The following is a 19,317-nucleotide window of genomic DNA, read 5'->3' on the forward strand; positions in this document are numbered from 1 at the left end:
ATCCTCATCTCATAAGTCTCAATTCAATTGCGTTCAATCTAATCCCGGGGAGAGGTCACAAAACTGACAGTTTCACATAATCCGCCTTTAAAAATGGATTGCAGTATAGTATAGATACGCCACATAAAACCCACTGTGTTTCTAAGAACAAATATTCTCCAACAAATGTTCCTCCTGGAGAGAGGAGAGAGCCCCCCCCCCAAGCCCTGTGAGTTCTCATTAGCCCAAACCTCTTGGTTTAATTACTCACTAACATAGCGCTTAATTCATCTATGATTTTCCAAAAGTGGAGTTGATTAGTGTAGAGCTTCCCTCTGGCCCCCGTTAAGGCTTTCTGATTTCTCTCTCTCTCTCTCTTCTTGACTTTTTTGTTATGGTGACTCATCAAGAGCTCATCATTCGGCCTGAAGAGAGTCCTTGAATCATTTTCTCGCTTACGTCAAAGTCTCTGAGTCAACAATCTGGGAGCCCATTCAAACCCACGTTTGTGCGCACACACACATACATGTGTGTGTGCGTTTGTGTGTGTGTGTGTGTGTGTGTGTGTGTGTGTGTGTGTGTGTGTGTGTGTGTGTGTGTGTGTGTGTGTGTGTGTGTGTGTGTGTGTGTGTGTGTGTGTGTGTGTGTGTGTGTGTGTGTGTGTGTGTGTGTGTGTGTGTGTACGTGGGTGTGTTCCAGGTGGTGAACCTTTGTTGCCAGAGAAGGAAGCCTTTCCAGGCCTCATAAATGCATTGTAGACAAGCATGTGTTGCTCTGTTGTACTTAATGATCACTCAATCAATTGTGTTCCTATCTATTGGTATCACTTAGAAAACTCTTTCAAGGATTTTTTTCCAAGGTTTTAAAGTAAAAAAAAAAGGAATGCCATGCCATTTTATGATATACAGATTTTTTTTATATTCATGTTATATTACCACCATTCAAATCGTAGTGTTTTGACAATACTGTGGGGGTCCACTTGTAATATCCTCACGGCCCAGCAGTTGGCCCTGGCCCACAGGTTGAGAACCACTGCTCTAGCATTTCATACGTGGCCCATGCAGCCATAAACTATAGATTTTGACCAAGTCTTGTTTAGTTTTAGGTTTTTGTTTCTGATGATGGCTGCGAGTGTGAAACACTGTGTTTTCGTTGTTCCTTGCGTTCCTATTTCATCAACTGGTGTTTTTTTTTTAAACGTTTATTTTCATTTTTATAATTGTATTTATTTCAAAGGATTCGTGAAATGTTGCGTTGTGTTTCTATCGATGACAGTCAGATAACTAAGTCACATACATGTCACGCGTGTGCGCGCGCGCGCGCGTGTGTGTGTGTGTGTGTGTGTGTGTGTGTGTGTGTGTGTGTGTGTGTGTGTGTGTGTGTGTGTGTGTGTGTGTGTGTGTGTGTGTGTGTGTGTGTGTCCACTCTCCTGTCAGTGTGTTTTGTGTGTCATGATCGTGCGAGCTTGGAGAGAGGAAACGACTGGGCTCTTTTTTCCCAGGAGTCACCTGCCAATCATTTTCTCAGTTTCCGTGGAAAGGGGGGGGGGGGGAAGAGAAAGGGCACTGAGAGAGAGAGAAAGAGAGAGAGAGAAGGAGAATAAAATAGCAAAAAGAAGAAACTCTCACACCAAAATGACTTTATAGGCCTTCGGTGATCTGACAGAGGTCCCGGCTACACACACAGCAGTTAAATAGCCACACAATGAATGTCTGCCTTTACCACTCTATTGATTTAAATCATCTCTTAAGAGCTCTGCCCTTTGAAAAAGACAAGACAAAAGTAACCTCTGAAGATTGGAGACATCCTGTTGGAAAGGAGAAAAAAAGGGATTTTGCTAAGTGAGGCACCAAAACAATTGATTGGATGTTTTTCTGAAAACGGCAGCAGCACCCACGCACACGCACACACACCCACCTCAAACCTTTCATATTTTTTTTTTATACTAAATCTCAATTTTTAATAGATTTCAGCTGTCGATTTTAACCAAGTACATATAGGGTTTAAGTGGTTAACCCATTAAGACCTGAGGCCGATTCTACAAAATGTCTTCTAAATCCTAACAGTTTTCTGAAAAAACGTATGTTTCTATATCAGTGGTGCTCAAACTTTTTCATGTCAAGGACCCCCAAAATTATATGTATTTGGCCGCAGACCCCCATTTCAAAATATTTTGTTCCAGGGACCCCCAGAAGCAAAGATTTGAGTTGAAAAATGTTGCTTTAAAACAATATAAATATATTAATTTGCACACATTTTCTCAAGCTCGTATATCTGCTATTTTTGAATAGCCAAAGTGTAAAATAATGCTTTTTTAGCTCAAATCTAAAAATGACAGATGCGTTCCAGGTTTAATGGGTTCAATGAAAGACCCAAACAGAGAAACCATCGGCATAATGCTCATTATGGCACCGTGTTCCATGTGTGTGTGTCAATCTTTGCTCCCCACTGGCAAACAGAGCTGCATGGCCAAATGATCCGGTGCTAATTTGGAAGGGATCCGTTCCAGCAGGTATATATACTGTTAGAGAGAGTGGCTCCCCAGGGCTGCAATCGGGGCAGCTCCCACAGCATGGGGGTTAGCCCCTTAGCTTGGTCAAGGTGACAGTGAGCCATGTCTTTCTGCAGGGCTTCTATATAGGACATGAACTGTAGCATTATTATACCATAATGCCCAGGATGGATGGATGGATGGATGGGTGGAATGGAGGAATGGAGGGAATGGAAGGCACAGGAACGCGGAGATTGAAAGAGAGAGGTGTGCATGCGTGCGTGTGTGTGTGTGTTTGTGTGTGTGTGTGTGTGTGTGTGTGTGTGTGTGTGTGTGTGTGTGTGTGTGTGTGTGTGTGTGTGTGTGTGTGTGTGTGCGTGTGTGTGTGTGTGTGTGCGTGCGTGTGTGTGCGTGTGTCCTTCTCAGTAGCAAATCCTGAGGGATTTCTTTGTGGGGAGATAAGATGGGGTTATGGCAGAAGGCTAGCATTGCATCCTTTATGTGTGCACCAATAGTGAGATTTATTTTCTTTTTTTATCCAAACCATGCGCCACACAGCTTCCCTGCTCTCTGAGGGGAGGGGGTTGGGTTGACAGAGCAGTGGCATCTTTTTACAATCTTTACAATCTTTTACAATCTGACATTCCAAACAGAAATTTCATGTCAAGGACCCCCCAAATTAATTTATTGCAATGGCTGTATCGCTATGAAAACACATTATTTTTCAAGGTTTTAAAGAAGGAAAAAAAATACATAAATGTTTTAATAGTGATGTTATACACTACAGAATCATCACTGTCTTTTTTTGCAATTTGTTTTTGCAAAAGTAGCAGATCGACAAGCTCAAAACGTGTCATAATTGGATGACCGGCAGTAGGAGACTCAGTAGGAGACTTTGAGTCTCGTACCGGATACGGAGCGTATCATTGGCTTAGGAATGCGACATAACAAAAAAATCTCCATGAATTCAAGTCTCCATGGGGTGTGTAATCAATAGAAAAATAAGTCATTTTGGGGGTGAACTATCCCTTTAATTGAGTTGAACACATGAAAGTTCATGCAGATGAGTTTGTGTCACGTGCCATTTAAATACAGCTTCATTTACCCATTCACGGTACTCTGCTGAAAGTGCTGTGCACTACACGTATATAGCGTTGAAAACGACTCCCATTCGCCTACCCCACACCCCCCCTTATGATGGGTGTTTTCAGCCGGCTGAGGGAAATATACAACCCTTTAACCCATTAAATCCGGGAACGCATCCGTGTCATTTTAGATTTTTAGCTATAACCATTCTTTTTTATACTTTGGCTATTCAAAAATAGCAGATCTACAAGCTCATAGCGCGGCACCGAGTGCCGCGCTATGAGCTTGTAGATCTTTTGAAAAATCTTGAACATTGGTGACAAATCTTGAACAAAATCTTAAACAAATCTTTGAATATATATATATATTTTTTTTTTAAACATAATTTTTAACTCAAATCTTTGCTTCTGGGGGTCCCTGGAACAACATGTTTTGATGGGTATCAGCGGCCAAAAACATAATCATTTTGGGGGTCCTTGACAAGAAAAAGTTTGAGCACCACTGACACAGCAGCGATAGTTTTTTTCAGAAAAAAAACTTGTTGAGACATTTGACAGTTACAAATGTTCGCTTTAAAAATATATATATTCAAAGATTTGCACCCATTTTTATTTTTTTTTCAAAAATAGCAGATATACAAGCTCATAGCGCGGCACCGAGTGCCAAAAAAAATAGCCAAATACATTTTAAATGACAGAGACGCGTTCCTGGATTGAGCGGGTTAAGCAGGGCACGCCATGCGGTCCTGTCCTCTGATCCATAGCGCCGTGGCATCCGGCCCGGTATGCTCCCTCTCTCGACGCCCTATAAAAGATAATAGAATATAAAACTGTTTTTATATGCGGCGGAAGGAAAAAAAAGCGCAGTGGTGGCTGGGTGCTCACGGCTTTTTCTTCCCTGCGATTGTTTTAAGGCTCATGAATCTCCTAAATCGCCGGCGCCGAGGCGTGACGGAAGGGGGGACATTTACACGTCGTACGTCTCGCCTCATAAGCCCTCCCTCTGCCCGCCGGGCTGGGTGCGGGCCGTGGGCCGCGGCGGTGGTTAACCCATTAAGACCGGGAACGTGTCTGTGTCATTTTTAGATTTCTTTGGCTATTCAAAAATAGCAGATATACAATCTCATAGTGCGGCACAGAGTGCCCCGCTATGAGCTTGTAGATCTGCTATTTTTTGAAAAATCGCGATACATTTGTAACTGAAATCTTTGCCTCTGGGGGTCCCTGGAACTGAATATTTTGATATGGGGCTCGGCGGCCAAATTCATATCATTTTGGGGGTCCTTGACATGAAAAGGTTTGAGAACCACTGATATAGAAACATAAGTCTGTCAGAAACCCGTTTTTCACCCAGTGCCAATGCCTAAGCTTGTAATCCCGGGCGCTACTCTCCCTCTGCCAGCCTGGGGAGAGCCCCGAACTGAGCTCATGCTTCCTTCAATACATGAGGAGTTAGCAGACCGCTTCTTATCACCTGACAGGGGGGAGTTTCCCCGGTAGGACGTAGCGCGTGGAAGGAACACGTTATTCCAACCAGTTCCTTTCCCCTCCATAAGGCGCCCCGGCTGACCAGGGGGAGGCAGTATAGAGACCAGGATTACTGCATGTTTTAGGGGACACGGTTAAAAAAACATGACACATGTAAACTCCACACAGATAGGATTTAGAAGACATTTGTAGATGCTTTCCCGGATTGGATGGGTTATGGTGCTGGGAGAACGTAGCCCGTAGATCACTATTGGATCTCCCCGCTCTAGCGTCACAAAACGGCATCATTTTATCCATTCAGCCTTTAAGTCACCTCGTTTTTAATTTCTCGCCGAACGGCCCATTTGGTTTATAGGGCCTGGTGTGTCTGTGTGTGTGTGTGTGTGTGTGTGTGTGTGTGTGTGTGTGTGTGTGTGTGTGTGTGTGTGTGTGTGTGTGTGTGTTTGTATTACTATACTTGTGAGGACCAAACGTCCCCACAAGTGTAGTAGAATTTGAGGAATAGATGTTGTGAGGACCATTTTACCTGGCCCTCGCAAGAAGAAATGGTTGTTTTATGGTTGAAATCATTTTTCGAAATACGTCGTTTACATATAGTAAAAGATTCAGGTTGGGGTTAGGTTTAGGATTACATATTTAGAGGTTAGTTTTAGGGGGTTGGGGTTAGATTTTCCCCTATTTTATACTTAGTTGTGCGGCGATGTCAAACACCGGAAAATAACCGATCTATAAGCTCACAACGTGTCGCAGCGCGACACGTTGTGAGCTTGTAGATCTGTTATTTTTCGGCTTTAGACTTGCGGTTAAAAATGCTCCACAAAAATCATAAATCAATCATAAAATTGGCTTCCTAAAATGCTGATGTCCTCACAAGTATAGTAATACAAACGTGTGTGTGTGTGTGTGTGTGTGTGTGTGTGTGTGTGTGTGTGTGTGTGTGTGTGTGTGCCAGTTTATGGTTTCTCTGAGCTTGTAGTTCCAAATGGCCTGTAAATCTCATCAAACAGTGGTCTGTGGCTCAAATGCCGAATAAATAATGGTCCTTAATATGAAAAGGGTTGAAAACCACTGCTGTAGGACAGTGGTTCTCAACCTTTTCAGGCCGTGACCCCCCAAAATAATCATAATTGAACTGGGGACCCCCCCACCCTACTAAATCTCTATTTTTGATAGATTTGAGCTGTCGATTTTAACCAAGTATATAAGGTCTAAGTGGTTAAATGAAAGACCCAAACAGAGAAGCCATCGGGGTCATCGGAGTCATCTGGGACCCCATGGAAATCATGTGATTACCCGACCCACAGTTTGAGAACCACTGCTGTAGGACTCGTAAGAAGTCTCAATCCCAACGAAATCCCATTGAAATTCCAATGAAAGCGGGTGTGAGGGTGAATCTGTGTGTGTGTGTGTGTGTGTGTGTGTGTGTGTGTGTGTGTGTGTGTGTGTGTGTGTGTGTTCTCGGCCCCCTTTGGAGCCCAGCCACGGCGACCTCCAGGCGACCCTGAGCCATTTGAAAATATGATTGTGAGGGGCTGAGCGGCTTTGGCCGAGGTGTCTATTACCACTACTGTAATCTGCTGCACCCCGCATCACATTTATTCATCCCACGTCCAGGTTAAGCCCCTCTGCCTGCCTGCAGCACCCATCTACACAAGAGAGAGAGAGAGAGAGAGAGAGAGAGAGAGAGAGAGAGAGAGAGAGAGAGAGAGAGAGAGAGACACAGAGAGAGAGAGAGGCCCCCACAAAGGTGTTACTTATCATTGAAGAATGCACAGAGAGCACTGTTGGAGGTGGGGGTGGGAGAGAGAGAGAGAGGGGGGGGGAGGCTCTATCAAAGGCACAACTGGAAGAATGAGAGATGTAAAAAGAAAAGAGTTTGAATTTTTGAACTAAAGCTATACTTAGACAGTGACAGACTACAATATAAGTGATTTTAAATGATGTGTATTCTTGCAATACCTGTCTTCTAATAAGACTACTAAAAAACTCTGCCCATTTTATATTTCCTAGTTGAAGATGTTTTAATTCAATTCCTTCTTCTTCTTGTTCTTTTACCATAAAACGGTCTTCTTTTTTTACCCTAAGAAAAGATAGAAAAGAGTATGATAAAGCCAGACGGGGAGAGATATGGATAGATAGAGAGAGAGGGGGTAGGGGGAGAGAGAGAGAGAGAGAGAGAGAGAGAGAGAGAGAGAGAGAGAGAGAGCGAGAGAGGGGGGGTGGGGGGGGGGCTCTTCCATTGAGCCTCTGGGTCAGGTGAAGAAATTCATCCTGGAACACAAGGTCTCATTAATGTAGCAGGGATAGATTCCTCCAACACACACACACACACACACACACACACACACACACACACACACACACACACACACACACACACACACACACACACACACACACACACACACACACACACACACACACACACACACACACGCGCGCGCGCACCGATGGAGAGATCTATGTAAACGGCAGAGTAGAGAGAGATTATGTGAATAATGTGATCCAAAGAAAAAGAGAAATTGGGAGGAGGCTGAACGAGATGTAGCAATGTGTAGAGAGAGACAGAGAGACATACAGAGAGAATGTCTGTGTGTCTGCGCACAAACGCACGCACGCACGCACGCACGCACGCGCACACACACACACACACACACACACACACACACACACACACACACACACACACACACACACACACACACACACACACACACACACACACACACACAAACAGGTAATAGACTTGCTATTGAATTGGAGGCACTAGAGTTGGTATTGACACTGACCAAATCAACACCTTCACCCTGAAACTCCCACACAACACACCACACACAGCTATATGCCTGTACACACACACTGCTCTATGGAGGAATAGCTTTGGAAATAAGGGTGGATGGATGAATGGATATGAGAGAGAAAGAGAGAGAGAGAGAGAGAGATGGGGGGGGGCTTATACAAAGTAAAAGAATATAAAACCAGGGGCATGGATCCAGTTCTGAATATGAAGTCATTAAAACGCTGCAGTTCTCATCAATGGCCTAGAATGTGTCGCTATTTCCCCTCCTGGTGGTTGCAGAAGACGTTACATGCCATTAATCTCAATGGGTGTTTGAACGGACTTTACACTTGATTTCATTACCTTAAAAATCATTGTCATAAATACTTTATGCGTTCAGTCGCTAGTTTAAAGTCTTCTTTCAATTACCATGATATGCGTTTTTTTTGTTGTTTTAAATTATGTTCATCTAATAACCTGTTATAGGCGAGGAATGCCCTTAATTCTGAACGTCAGCTGAAAAAGCAGGACGCTGTGGAGAGAGGAGACGAGCTCTGGCATGCAGATGCACTTCCTGATGTAACTCCAGAGATCTCTCTCTCTCTCTCTCTCTCTCTCGAACCCTCTCCCAATGTATCTTTCTCTGTCTCTCTCTTAATGTCTCTCTTTCTCTCCCTTAGGGATAAGAAAACAAATGAAAGAGGTGTATTTGTATTTAGTCTGTTGCCCCGTTTTGGTGCACGCAATGGATGCGTCAGATAACACGGGAATAAACGAAAGCTGATCTTTTCAAAAGCCACCAAACATTAAAATTGTCAAATTTACGTTTGTCATTTGTTGTATGTTAATGTGCAAAGCAACACAAGCCCATCGTCAGCCATTTCATTTAGTAGTGAGTCAAAACTGTTGCTCTTATCATGTGTGGAGTGAGGAATCCGCTTGTATAGTGCCATTTCTTTCTAGTGCAAACCAACCAGTTTGGATGGATTTAATCTTTTGACATTGCTTTGATACTTGCTAGCTGTGCCTCGTTTCAAGATCCTATCTCCCCGTATGAACACGCGGCAGCATCAGATGACTTTTACAATGAGACTTTTGATCACTGACACCCGTTTCAAAAGAAATGTGATGGTGCAACAAAAAAAAGAGAGAGAGAGAGAAAAGAGAAACAGGCAGTGGAAGACCGAGCCAGATGACGCGATAAGAACAGTGGAAGACAGGCTTGGGGGGGCTAGAGGGGCGGGACTGACGGAGAGAGGAGGATGCAATCTGCTATCTGGGTTACAAGTCTGAGACATCTGTCGCGCAAACGGATTGCTTTGATTGGTGGAGGCCCATCTATCTGCGCGGCCTGTCGGCAGATTGTAAATTTATATTCCCCCAAGTCCCATCCTCCATCAGTATACTGCGCCGTGCCCAGGCCAGGCCTGTCAGCCACCACCACACTCATATCTTATTTTAAAAAGTAGCCTCAGCCAAAATGGCAGCCCGGGCAAAACACCAGTCAATAGTTTATTTTGCTGCACTCAATTAGGCTTTGTTCAGACTCCAGGCAAATCCCACTTGTTTCTCAAATCTGATGGGCTGACTGTCCATTGTTATTTGCAAGTAATATGGTCAGATTTGTGTATTCAGTGTGAGTAATGCTTAATTTATACTCTGTTGTACGACAGTCAGTGGTGGGAAAAGTACTCAAATGTTTAACTTAAGTAAAAGTATCAATGCTGCAATGTAGAAGTACTCTGTTACAAATAAAAGTCCGGAATAAAACATTTACTTGAGTAAAAGTACAAAAGTATTGGTATCAAAATGTACTTAAAGTACCAAAAGTAAAAGTACTTAAAATGTTGCATCTTTAGAAATCGTATTTAAATTGCATTTCAAACCACCTAGGAATGTGGTTCAAATCTGATTCACAAAAATCTGTTTCAAATCTGGATAGGTCTGCCAATCTCAACATAGCCTTAACGTTAGCCTCTGTTTTCATTAATCACGCACTGTCTGGAATTGTACAATGTTTCCCTGGGTTGGTTACCTAAGTCTCCAATGATCATTTGTTTTCCACATACCCATAGCCTTCATTCACACCAAGACATTCAGGAAGGGTCAGGGATATGTTCATATTAGGGTTAGGGACATGTTCAGATTCATATTCATATTAATTCATATGCTTAAAGGAGGAGTTCACCCCCAAAAATATGTATTTTCTATCAATTACACACCCCATGAAGCCTTGATTTCATGGATTTATTTTTGTTTTTGTGGCATTCCTAAGACAATAATTTGATGACCGTGTGTATTTCCGGTAGGAGACACAAATAATCTACTTTGTGTCTCCTACCGGATACATTAGCCGGTAGGAGACGGGAATCAAATTATTAGCTTAGGAATATGACAAAAACAAAAAAGAATCCATGGATTCAAGGCTTCATAGGGTAAAGCAGCCAGGGTGTTTACTGCATTTTTTTGGCATCCCCCACAGAGATTTTACGCACCCCCAAACGCAAATCACCAGCACCAAAATTACAAGAATTGAGAATAAAAATATATCCTTGGTACCATGTAAGACGAGCTGTTATTTGCCTATCAACACATAAATAATTAGAAGTGTAGCCAATCATCGGTCCCATGGTTTATGGCATTCTACACCCCTCTCCCTCAAACTCCCCCCTCCAATGTTCTAATACGTTTTGTGTAAGTAAGTGGTCAGCAATAACGTGGAAATGCATAGAATTCTGTCTAATAAGCTAACATGCTGGAGGTTAACCACTTAAGCCCGATTTGATACTTTTTTCTTCTTTTTTTTTAACAGTGAAACTGCAAGCTCACAACATGTCGCTATGTTGTTTTTGCTATTAAAAATTACTTTTGGAAACCGTTGCTAGAAACACTTCATATGAGGGCTTTTTAATTTCTGTTATGTGCCTTGCTGGCAAAGCCTTTTTTTGTCCACCTAAACAGAACAAATAACAGTTTGTGTGGCGAGGCGAGCAGAATGGAATGAGTCAGATTCATTATCATCCATGCTGTCGCGCGTATTCGCCGTTTTGGTCTTTTACTCTCACTCTCTTTCACAGTCAGGTGGTGAAATTAGCCTCAACAATTTTCACATGTTGCAATAGGGACAATGACAAGGAGATTAGAGTAGCTTGATGATGATTTGTGGAATGTTCACTCACATAAAAGAACCCCCCCCCCCCCCCCCCACACACACACACACACACACACACACACACACACACACACACACACACACACACACACACACACACACACACACACACACACACACACACACACACACACAGGGACTATCTCACTCCATCACAGTATAGGAAGCAGATTAAACCATTGTGTTTTGGGGCGGATCAACGCCATTGCTATTAGCGGCAATTTAGCGTGACCTATTCGCTTGGGCACCCGCCGTCATGGGCCACAGCGGTGTAATCTGTGACGGGGCTGGCCTCCCTGTCCGGTCCTCCCCCGGCCGGCCGCTTATCATCAGATTGGGATTAATAGAAACATCTTCTGTAATTACAGATCTGCCGTGTTGTAGTGCCGGGTGCCGTCAATTATTTTAATGTGTGCCAAACCATTAATCGGCTAATAAAGCCCTCAGCAGCGTCGTAAAATAAAACACAGAAGTCAACCATTGATTTTCATGGGGTTTAGACTCAGCGTTTTATCTCCTTTCTCCGCTCCGGCTGACCGCTGAGGTTATTGATCTTCATAAAGGCAGTATTTTGTCGCTGGGCGAGAACCGGAGGAGACAGTAATGAAAGGTTTTTAACCCGCGTGTTCAGGCGGACGCTTGGCGGCAAGCGATGTGCTGCCAGGTGCTACACACAGCAGATTCTCAGCCCGAAGAGATCGATAGGGATACATCTCTGTCTGATTACCGAGTCATGCTGGTGGAGATGGCACCGTCGGGATGTGTGTGTGCGTGCGTGTGTGCGTGTGTGTGCGTGTGTGCGTGTGTGTGTGTGTGTGTGTGTGTGTGTGTGCGTGTGTGCGTGCGTATATAGATGATCGTTTGATGTCAGATTCCACCATACAAAGCGAAAAGAAAATTCTGAACCCAGACTTGACATAGCTTCTCAGAAAAGACGAATAAAAAGACAGATGATCCCCCCTCTTACAGCTTCACACCGAGCTAAATCTTCCGCTGGAACTGGATACCAGCTTTGTGCCCAATTTATGCTCCGTAGTATGAAAGAAATAGCAGATCTATAAACTCATAGTGGGTCACATCTGCGATGTGTTGTGGGCCCCCACCCCCGCCACACCAAAGGATTGAGAAGAAAAAAAAACACTCAGCCATGCTGTTTTTAGAGTCTGTCCATGATCCCCAAAGCAGACATAACCATAGTAAATGAGCTATTCTATATCTGTCTGTGGGTACATGCTGCACCAGATGCTATAGTTAATGGCACACCTAAGCTCCCATCGTGATGGCTCCACTGAAACCCAAGTGGAAATTTCCACTGCCAGCCTGCCATGCATGCAGTCCAGCTAGCCTATACCCCCCCTCCCTCTCCGCTGTCTCCTCTCCCAGCCACCACTGTCCAGTGCTGGGAGAGGCCTGCAGGGGATAGTCCAGACAGGATATTAATGGGACTCTCCAGCAGTTAGAAGGCCTGGCACAGCTCCGTTTCACTGTCACCTTGCCTTTGGAGGACGAGGAAAAATGTGCAAAGCTTATTAGCCGAACGGAGCCCTTTTCCCCCGCCTTTTTTTCCTCCCTGCATCTTCGGTTTGTGTCTTACACACACACACACGCGCACGCGCACGCGCACGCGCACGCACACGCACACACACAATCACCTCGACCCATGCACACACACCCACACACGGACTGACATCTCCCACCTAATCAAGTAGCGGATTATCTTGTCCTGATAAATTGGAGCTTCGAGTGCTTCAAAAGGTCCCGCTCCACCCCACCACCTCGAGTCCCGACAAGCCGCTGGGGAGTTGGTGGGGGAGAGAGAACATCGCCTCGTAATGATTTGTGGCAAAGCGGACAAATGTTTTGGGGGGGAGGGCCTCTTTCGGCAGGGGGGAGGGGTGTGGGGGGGGGGGGGGGGGCATGATGAATTTACCGCTCGCTGACAAAACCACAACCCCCCCCCCCCCCCCCCCCACACACACGCACGGCTCGAATGCAAACGAAGCGGGGAGCCGCAGCAAACGGAAGGACACGTCGCCCACTTAAGCCTCGATCCTTTCCCTTCAATTCGTACAGTTGTCTTAAATCATTTAGAGTGGGGAAATATTAAGCATCGACCCAACGTACTGAGCCTTCTGTGGTTTAAACAGCGCCCGTACACTGTTACTCAAGCTTTAGTGGTCAACTAATTGAACTGAAGGGCCCTCCTGGTTGTTCCGAAAACTCGCCTCATTACTTTATGGGCGATCAGGCTTTTGCGGCTCGGGCACCTATAGGCTTTGGAAAGCCCTAATGAGGATCTAGGGCCAGCAAAAGCAGTGGCATTTTTAAATCACCTCTGAAAATCTGCTTTTATGTCAGCTTTCTCTTAGTGTATTTTGCCTCTCATGCCAGTTTTAAGTTGTTTTTATTTCTCTGCTGCCAGAGTATATACATTAATAAACTCACCCTTGCCAGCGATTTTTGTGTTTTATAACCTTTTTCAAGTAGTCACAGAATATTTATCTCCAGTATGATCGATCCCCTGATGGTTGATAATCACTGAGGGTTTCACTGTGTTGTTTCACAAATGTCAACGAGGTCATCGTGACCTCCATTGACATTTGTTGTCTGCCTTTGAAAAAAAATGCCGTGTCTTGACAAAAATACATAGTAAAAAAAAAAGTACACAGGAGCCGAGATACAGCATTTTTTAGTAATAAGTTAACCAGGAAGTGAATGGAGCAGCAAATCTTCCGCGTCCATGGCCATGTGGACCAAGTACCAATTGACTCGAAAACGCGTCCATGGCAGTAAAAGAGAATATAGTTTTAATTATGTCTTCTTCTCGTTTTCTTCTTCTGTACTTCTTCTTCCTCTAAGTCTTTATGGTTATATTGCTGCTCTTTTTTTTTACCTTGTCATGTAAAGCACTTTTAGCCTTGTTTGGAAGAGTGCTATACAAATAAATTCATTGCCGTTATCATAAATGAAAACACTCATCGTACACAAAGTTGTGTTGTGCTTCGTCTGACACTCTGAACTAACAGGATGCCCTCCCAGATATTCTCAGGTGTGAAATGTATTGACACTATTATTCACTCTCTGATAGAACGACCTTCACTTTTCAGAACGTTGCAAATCATCGCTGTAGGGTGGAAACCTTGTATATGTCCAAAGGCGTTACTTTTCAGGAAATGTAAGCGAAAAAAAAGGAAAGAACATGTGTTCCAATTGACTCAATATTTCAAAATGTTCCAAAACTGAAGAAAATAGGCAATCCACAAACCTACCCAAGATAAGTCACATCAAGTTTGCAGACCGTCTGTTTTCGGTATTCGGTATATTTTTGCGTTACACTATCGTATGACGAAGCAGAAAAAACGTTGAAATTCATGTTCTATGGAGATAATAGGTTTCTGCCCAACAGCAACAAAGTTATCTTAACAGGGTAATCAGAATAAGATGCTATCACATCATCACATCATCACATCATATTCTATCACATCATACGACATGAATGATGGGCTAAGCTTGAACGTATAGGGACAGAGGGACAGGGGCATAACAGACCAGTGGTGTAAAGTAACTAAGTACATTTACTCAAGTACTGTACTTAAGTATAGTTTTGATGTATTTTTATACTTTACTTGAGTATTTTCATTTTTCAGTAATTTTACTTCTACTCCACTACATCTCAGAGGCAAATATAGTACTCTTACTCCACTACACTTATGTGACAACTTTATTTACTACTTACTTTTCAGATATAAATTATGATATTATGAAGCATACATTAACCACTTCAGCCCTATTTTATACCTAAGCTATTTGAAAATAGCCGATCTACAAGCTCACAACGCGTCGCGAACACAGGCCTTTTTAATTGTAACAGAGTATTTCTACATTGCAGTATTGATACTTTTACTTAAGTAAAACATGCAAGTACTTTTTCCACCGCTGTAACAGACCAACATGTCACATAAAGCCTGCACGTGCACCAGGGCATAGGAATACAGTACAGACCCTCATCTGGATTCAGCCAGTGCTACGGTTGTGGCTGAGGCCATCAATTATTAGACCACCAAGGCCATCAGTTAATAATTTAGATTTAGATTAAAATGTTCACTGCTTCTGGTGAGTGTCAGGCTTTGCTTCCCAAATGATATAGCATCAGAGGGAGGAGGAGCCCCATGCTTTCATGACGAGAAGACTTTTAACCACTTTCAACCTGGCGTCCCTATATTGTCATTATGTTGACAATGTATGTCATTGTGTGAAATGTTGTGAGCTTGCAGATTTGCACAATTTGTGATTTATTTAAAAACAAAATAGGGCTTAAAGGAGTAGTTCAACCCAAAAATGACTTATTTTCTATCAATTACACACCCCATGAAGCATTGAATTCATGGAGATTTTTGTGTTTCTATCGCATTTCCAAGCCAATAACTTGACAATCGGCGGTCTCTCTGGTAGGAGACTCAAAGAGTCTCCTTTGTGTCTCCTACCGGATACATTAGCATCTTTATTATTATCATCAAATTATTTGCTCAGGAATGTGACAAAAACAGAAACATCTCCATGAATTCAATGGGTTAGGTGTGTAATTGATAGAAAAGAAGTCATTTGGGTGAACTACTCCTTTAAGTGGTTAAACACTGTCCCTTGTCTCAGCTGTGTTATGTCATGTTACTGCTCACCACAACTGACCCATCTTCATAACCGTTTTTGTCTCCCCCCCCTCTCCATGGACCCATCCTCCCTTTCTCCGACCCCTCTCTCCCCTTCCCCGCAGGAGAACCCGTACATGTGCAACAACGAGTGCGACGCCGCCACCGAGGAGCTGGCCCACCCGCCGGAGCTGATGTTCGACTTCGAGGGCCGGAACCCCACCACCTTCTGGCAGTCGTCGTCCTGGAAGAAGTACCCCAGGCCGCTGCTCGTCAACATCACGCTGTCCTGGGACAAGACCATCGAGCTGACGGACGACATCGTGCTGACCTTCGAGTCGGGCCGGCCCGAGCAGATGGTCCTGGAGAAGTCGCTGGACTACGGGCGCACCTGGCAGCCGTACCAGTTCTACGCCACCGACTGCCTGGACGCCTTCACCATGGAGCCCAAGACGGCGCAGGACCTGACGCAGCACACGCTCCTGGACATCATCTGCACCGAGGAGTACTCACGGGGCTACGTGTGGAAGTACGACAAGACGGTGCGCTTCGAGATCAAGGACCGCTTCGCGCTGTTCGCCGGCCCGCGGCTCCACAACATGGCGTCGCTCTACGGCCAGCTGGACACCACCAAGAACCTGAGGGACTTCTTCACCATCACCGACCTGCGGGTCAGGCTGCTGCGGCCGGCCACGGGCGCCACCATGGTGGACGAGAACAACCTGTCCCGGTACTTCTACGCCATCTCTGACATCAAAGTGCAGGGCAGGTGAGAGATGGAGAGATCCACAAAACTTTATTTTATTTACTGTGACTATTTACTTTAATGTTTATTTTAAGCTGATGCAATGCAAGTAAAGCTGATGACTTTGTGACGTAGACTCCATGTGACCAATAGGTTTGGTAAAAATGTAATCTAATGTAATTTTTGAAAAACACATTAGAATCATGAAACCTTGTATCTCCATATTTGAACTTTTAAGATTCTTTTGTAAATAATTCCCTATACTTCATCATTATGTTTCACACAAAAGTAGTTCACAACACGTGGCATCGTGACAGATTGTGAGCTTATAGATCGGCTGTTGCCGCAATTTTTCAAAAAGAAAACAAGTATCATTTTTGACGCTTTTTGAAAAATGATCAAAATCTCACATTGACTACATGACTGCTTTTGACATACAAGGTTTCCACCCAACAGCGACAATTTGTAACACCACATGTGATCAATAACATTACCCTCAACCAAAGATACATCTATTACACAGACATTATCCTAGGATGTTGCTGAAATAACGGATAATAGTCGCACACTGCTAAAAGCGTGCATACATTAACGGTGGGGAGTGTTTTGAAACCGTATAAGCTCAGTGTGCAATTGCCATAATGGTGAAACTGCATTATTGGCGTCGAAGGTGTTCTGGAAGGAATTCGCAAGGGTGTGAAAATGCTCCCACCGTGACGTGACATGTTAAAGAAATACTTTAGGAAATGCAGACTGTTTACCTAAGTCTAATGACCGATACCTGGCGATACAGCTAACCGTGCCACTTCAGAGGACCGATAATGAAGAGAAAAGAATTTAAACCGTTACCACTCTTTCCAATTAGGCTAGCGAGATCTGTAATGATGTGCACAGCTCACCAGTCGTCAGCAGCACGTCTTAATTAACCAAGTTGCTTAGGGCATGCTTGCAGCACTCCATTTCCGAGGCCAAATCCACTCAGCTGTCTGTTAGCCTGTGGAAGACATTAAAAGGTAGCATCTCCGTCATCAGGTCAGCGCGCGTTCTAATTAGCGGTTGATGTACGCCGTCCCTAGAGGCTCATACAACATGAGCGCAAGACGTGAAACACGAGACGGTGTTATCCTGTTAGCAGAAACACGGCAAACAAAATGTCTCGCCCTCGCCCTTTGCTTATGCAACAACAAGAGTCACTGGGGCATAAACTTAAGTGGAATGGTTTTACACCATGTGATTTTCCAATTTAGCAGCCGCGAATGTGCTCGTATAGGGGTGAGTTTAATTACTGTTGTTTTTCTCTTCACACATGGTCACACAGCACAGTGGTGCAAAGTGACAGAGAGTCACTGCAATTCGAAGATACAGTATTGAGAACAGTTGGATGTTGGCAGCTATAGTCTGGCTGATGTGATGTGGTTAGATACACATAAATAGAGATTTGTTTTCCCCCCCCCATCTTTGACCCTGACCATTGTGGCCGTGCTTTATACAAGGACTGAAATATTTAACATGTGCTCAATTAATATATTCATGTAATATATATGTATTCCAATGCTGTCATATTCTGACTGCGAGGGGCACCATCAGTAATAATTATGCCTTAACAGAGGAAGCTATCGCTGTGTTGAACCTAATCAGAAATGTACAACATGATAGTTTAGTTGTGTGTTTTCCCTGTAACGATAGACCATTATTTAAATCAATATATGAATATTGTAAAAACCCTGAGAGCAACCCTGACTGATCCCCTAGTTTGCCTGAACTTCTGTAATATCCAACTAAACATCATTGCTCTAACGCACGTGGCCAGGTACCCTTGAGTGTGCAAGGAGCTATGATAATGAACGCCTCGGCTCACAAATAGAATTTTTGACTTTTCCTCGTGACTGAGAAGGTCACTCGGCAAAAAACACCTGGAGGGAATTTGCACAAACACAAAGGGAGCCGGACCGAGCGTCCATTCAAGACCCGCGCCGATTATTTATTCTATCTGTCTAATCATGACTGAGCCCATACATCCCCGCGGGGCCGTAGATTTGAGCGATGAGCCGGGGCCCCGGCGAGGAACCTGCGGTCGTTTGCCAGCCCGTTGATTTTTTGAGTGACGCACGCCTGAGAAATGTTTCCCCCACACTGTTTACCAAAGGTAACGCACAATTCAGCCCATAATGAGACCCACTTTGCATGGAGAGGTTTCACACTACACCCACCATCCCCCCACCCACCCGGCCCGTCCCACGGGTGCGCGCTGTCGCTCGGCTCGCTTTCTGCTGGGCGTGTGTCGTGTAAAGCGAGACATAAGCTCCTTAACCCCCCGGACTACAGCTTTCTTGTGAGACTCGCCGGGAGTGATTTCGCGGGGGCAGCCGGGTTCCCGAAAGCTGGCATATTTCACTGCCGCTGCATGGTCTCCGCCGCCATCCGCTTAGATCAGGAGCACGAGGGAGGGAGGGAGGGGAGGACAGAGCTCTCAGCTTTTCTCCTCTTCGCCACAACAGTGAAAAACAAAGGGAATGAGCCTCAGCTCTGCTCCAAAGTAGGTCAGACAGATAGACAGACAGACAGACAGACGGACAGACGGACAGACGGACAGACGGACAGATGGACAGAGAAAGGGAGAGAGAGAGAGAAGTAAAACAAGGTAGTGGAAAGGAGACAGACAGAAATGAGAACACGTTTTACAGAAGTAGAACCCTCATCCTTCTACACCAGCGGTTCTTAAACTTTTTTCATGTCAAGGACCCCCAAATTAATATTTATTTGGCCTGAAAATACTTTGTACCAAGGACCCGTACACAAGGTTGTGTTGTTGTAATGTTTCCAAATATAAAAAAAAAAAATCCAAGATGCATTTCTTTTTTAATAGCTGATCTACAAGGTCACTATGGCTATTTTCAAATAGCCATAGTGACCATAATATAAGGTTAAAGTG

At 44.3% G+C, this 19,317-nt stretch overlaps 1 protein-coding gene across 2 annotated transcripts in view; it reads left to right on the plus strand.

Annotated features, from left to right (window-relative positions):
- The window catches only part of ntng1a (netrin g1a), a 161,796-nt gene that overhangs the window by 47,120 nt on the left and 95,359 nt on the right, over positions 1-19,317 (plus strand). For both annotated transcript variants that reach the window (XM_084049256.1, XM_084049257.1), the window contains exon 3: positions 15,766-16,409. In XM_084049256.1, coding sequence (XP_083905382.1) covers positions 15,766-16,409 — 644 coding nt within the window. The remainder of the gene's footprint in view (positions 1-15,765; positions 16,410-19,317) is intronic.

This window comes from Gymnoscopelus microlampas (assembly GCF_963454915.1).
Source record: "Gymnoscopelus microlampas genome assembly, chromosome: 22".
Taxonomy (NCBI): domain Eukaryota; kingdom Metazoa; phylum Chordata; class Actinopteri; order Myctophiformes; family Myctophidae; genus Gymnoscopelus; species Gymnoscopelus microlampas.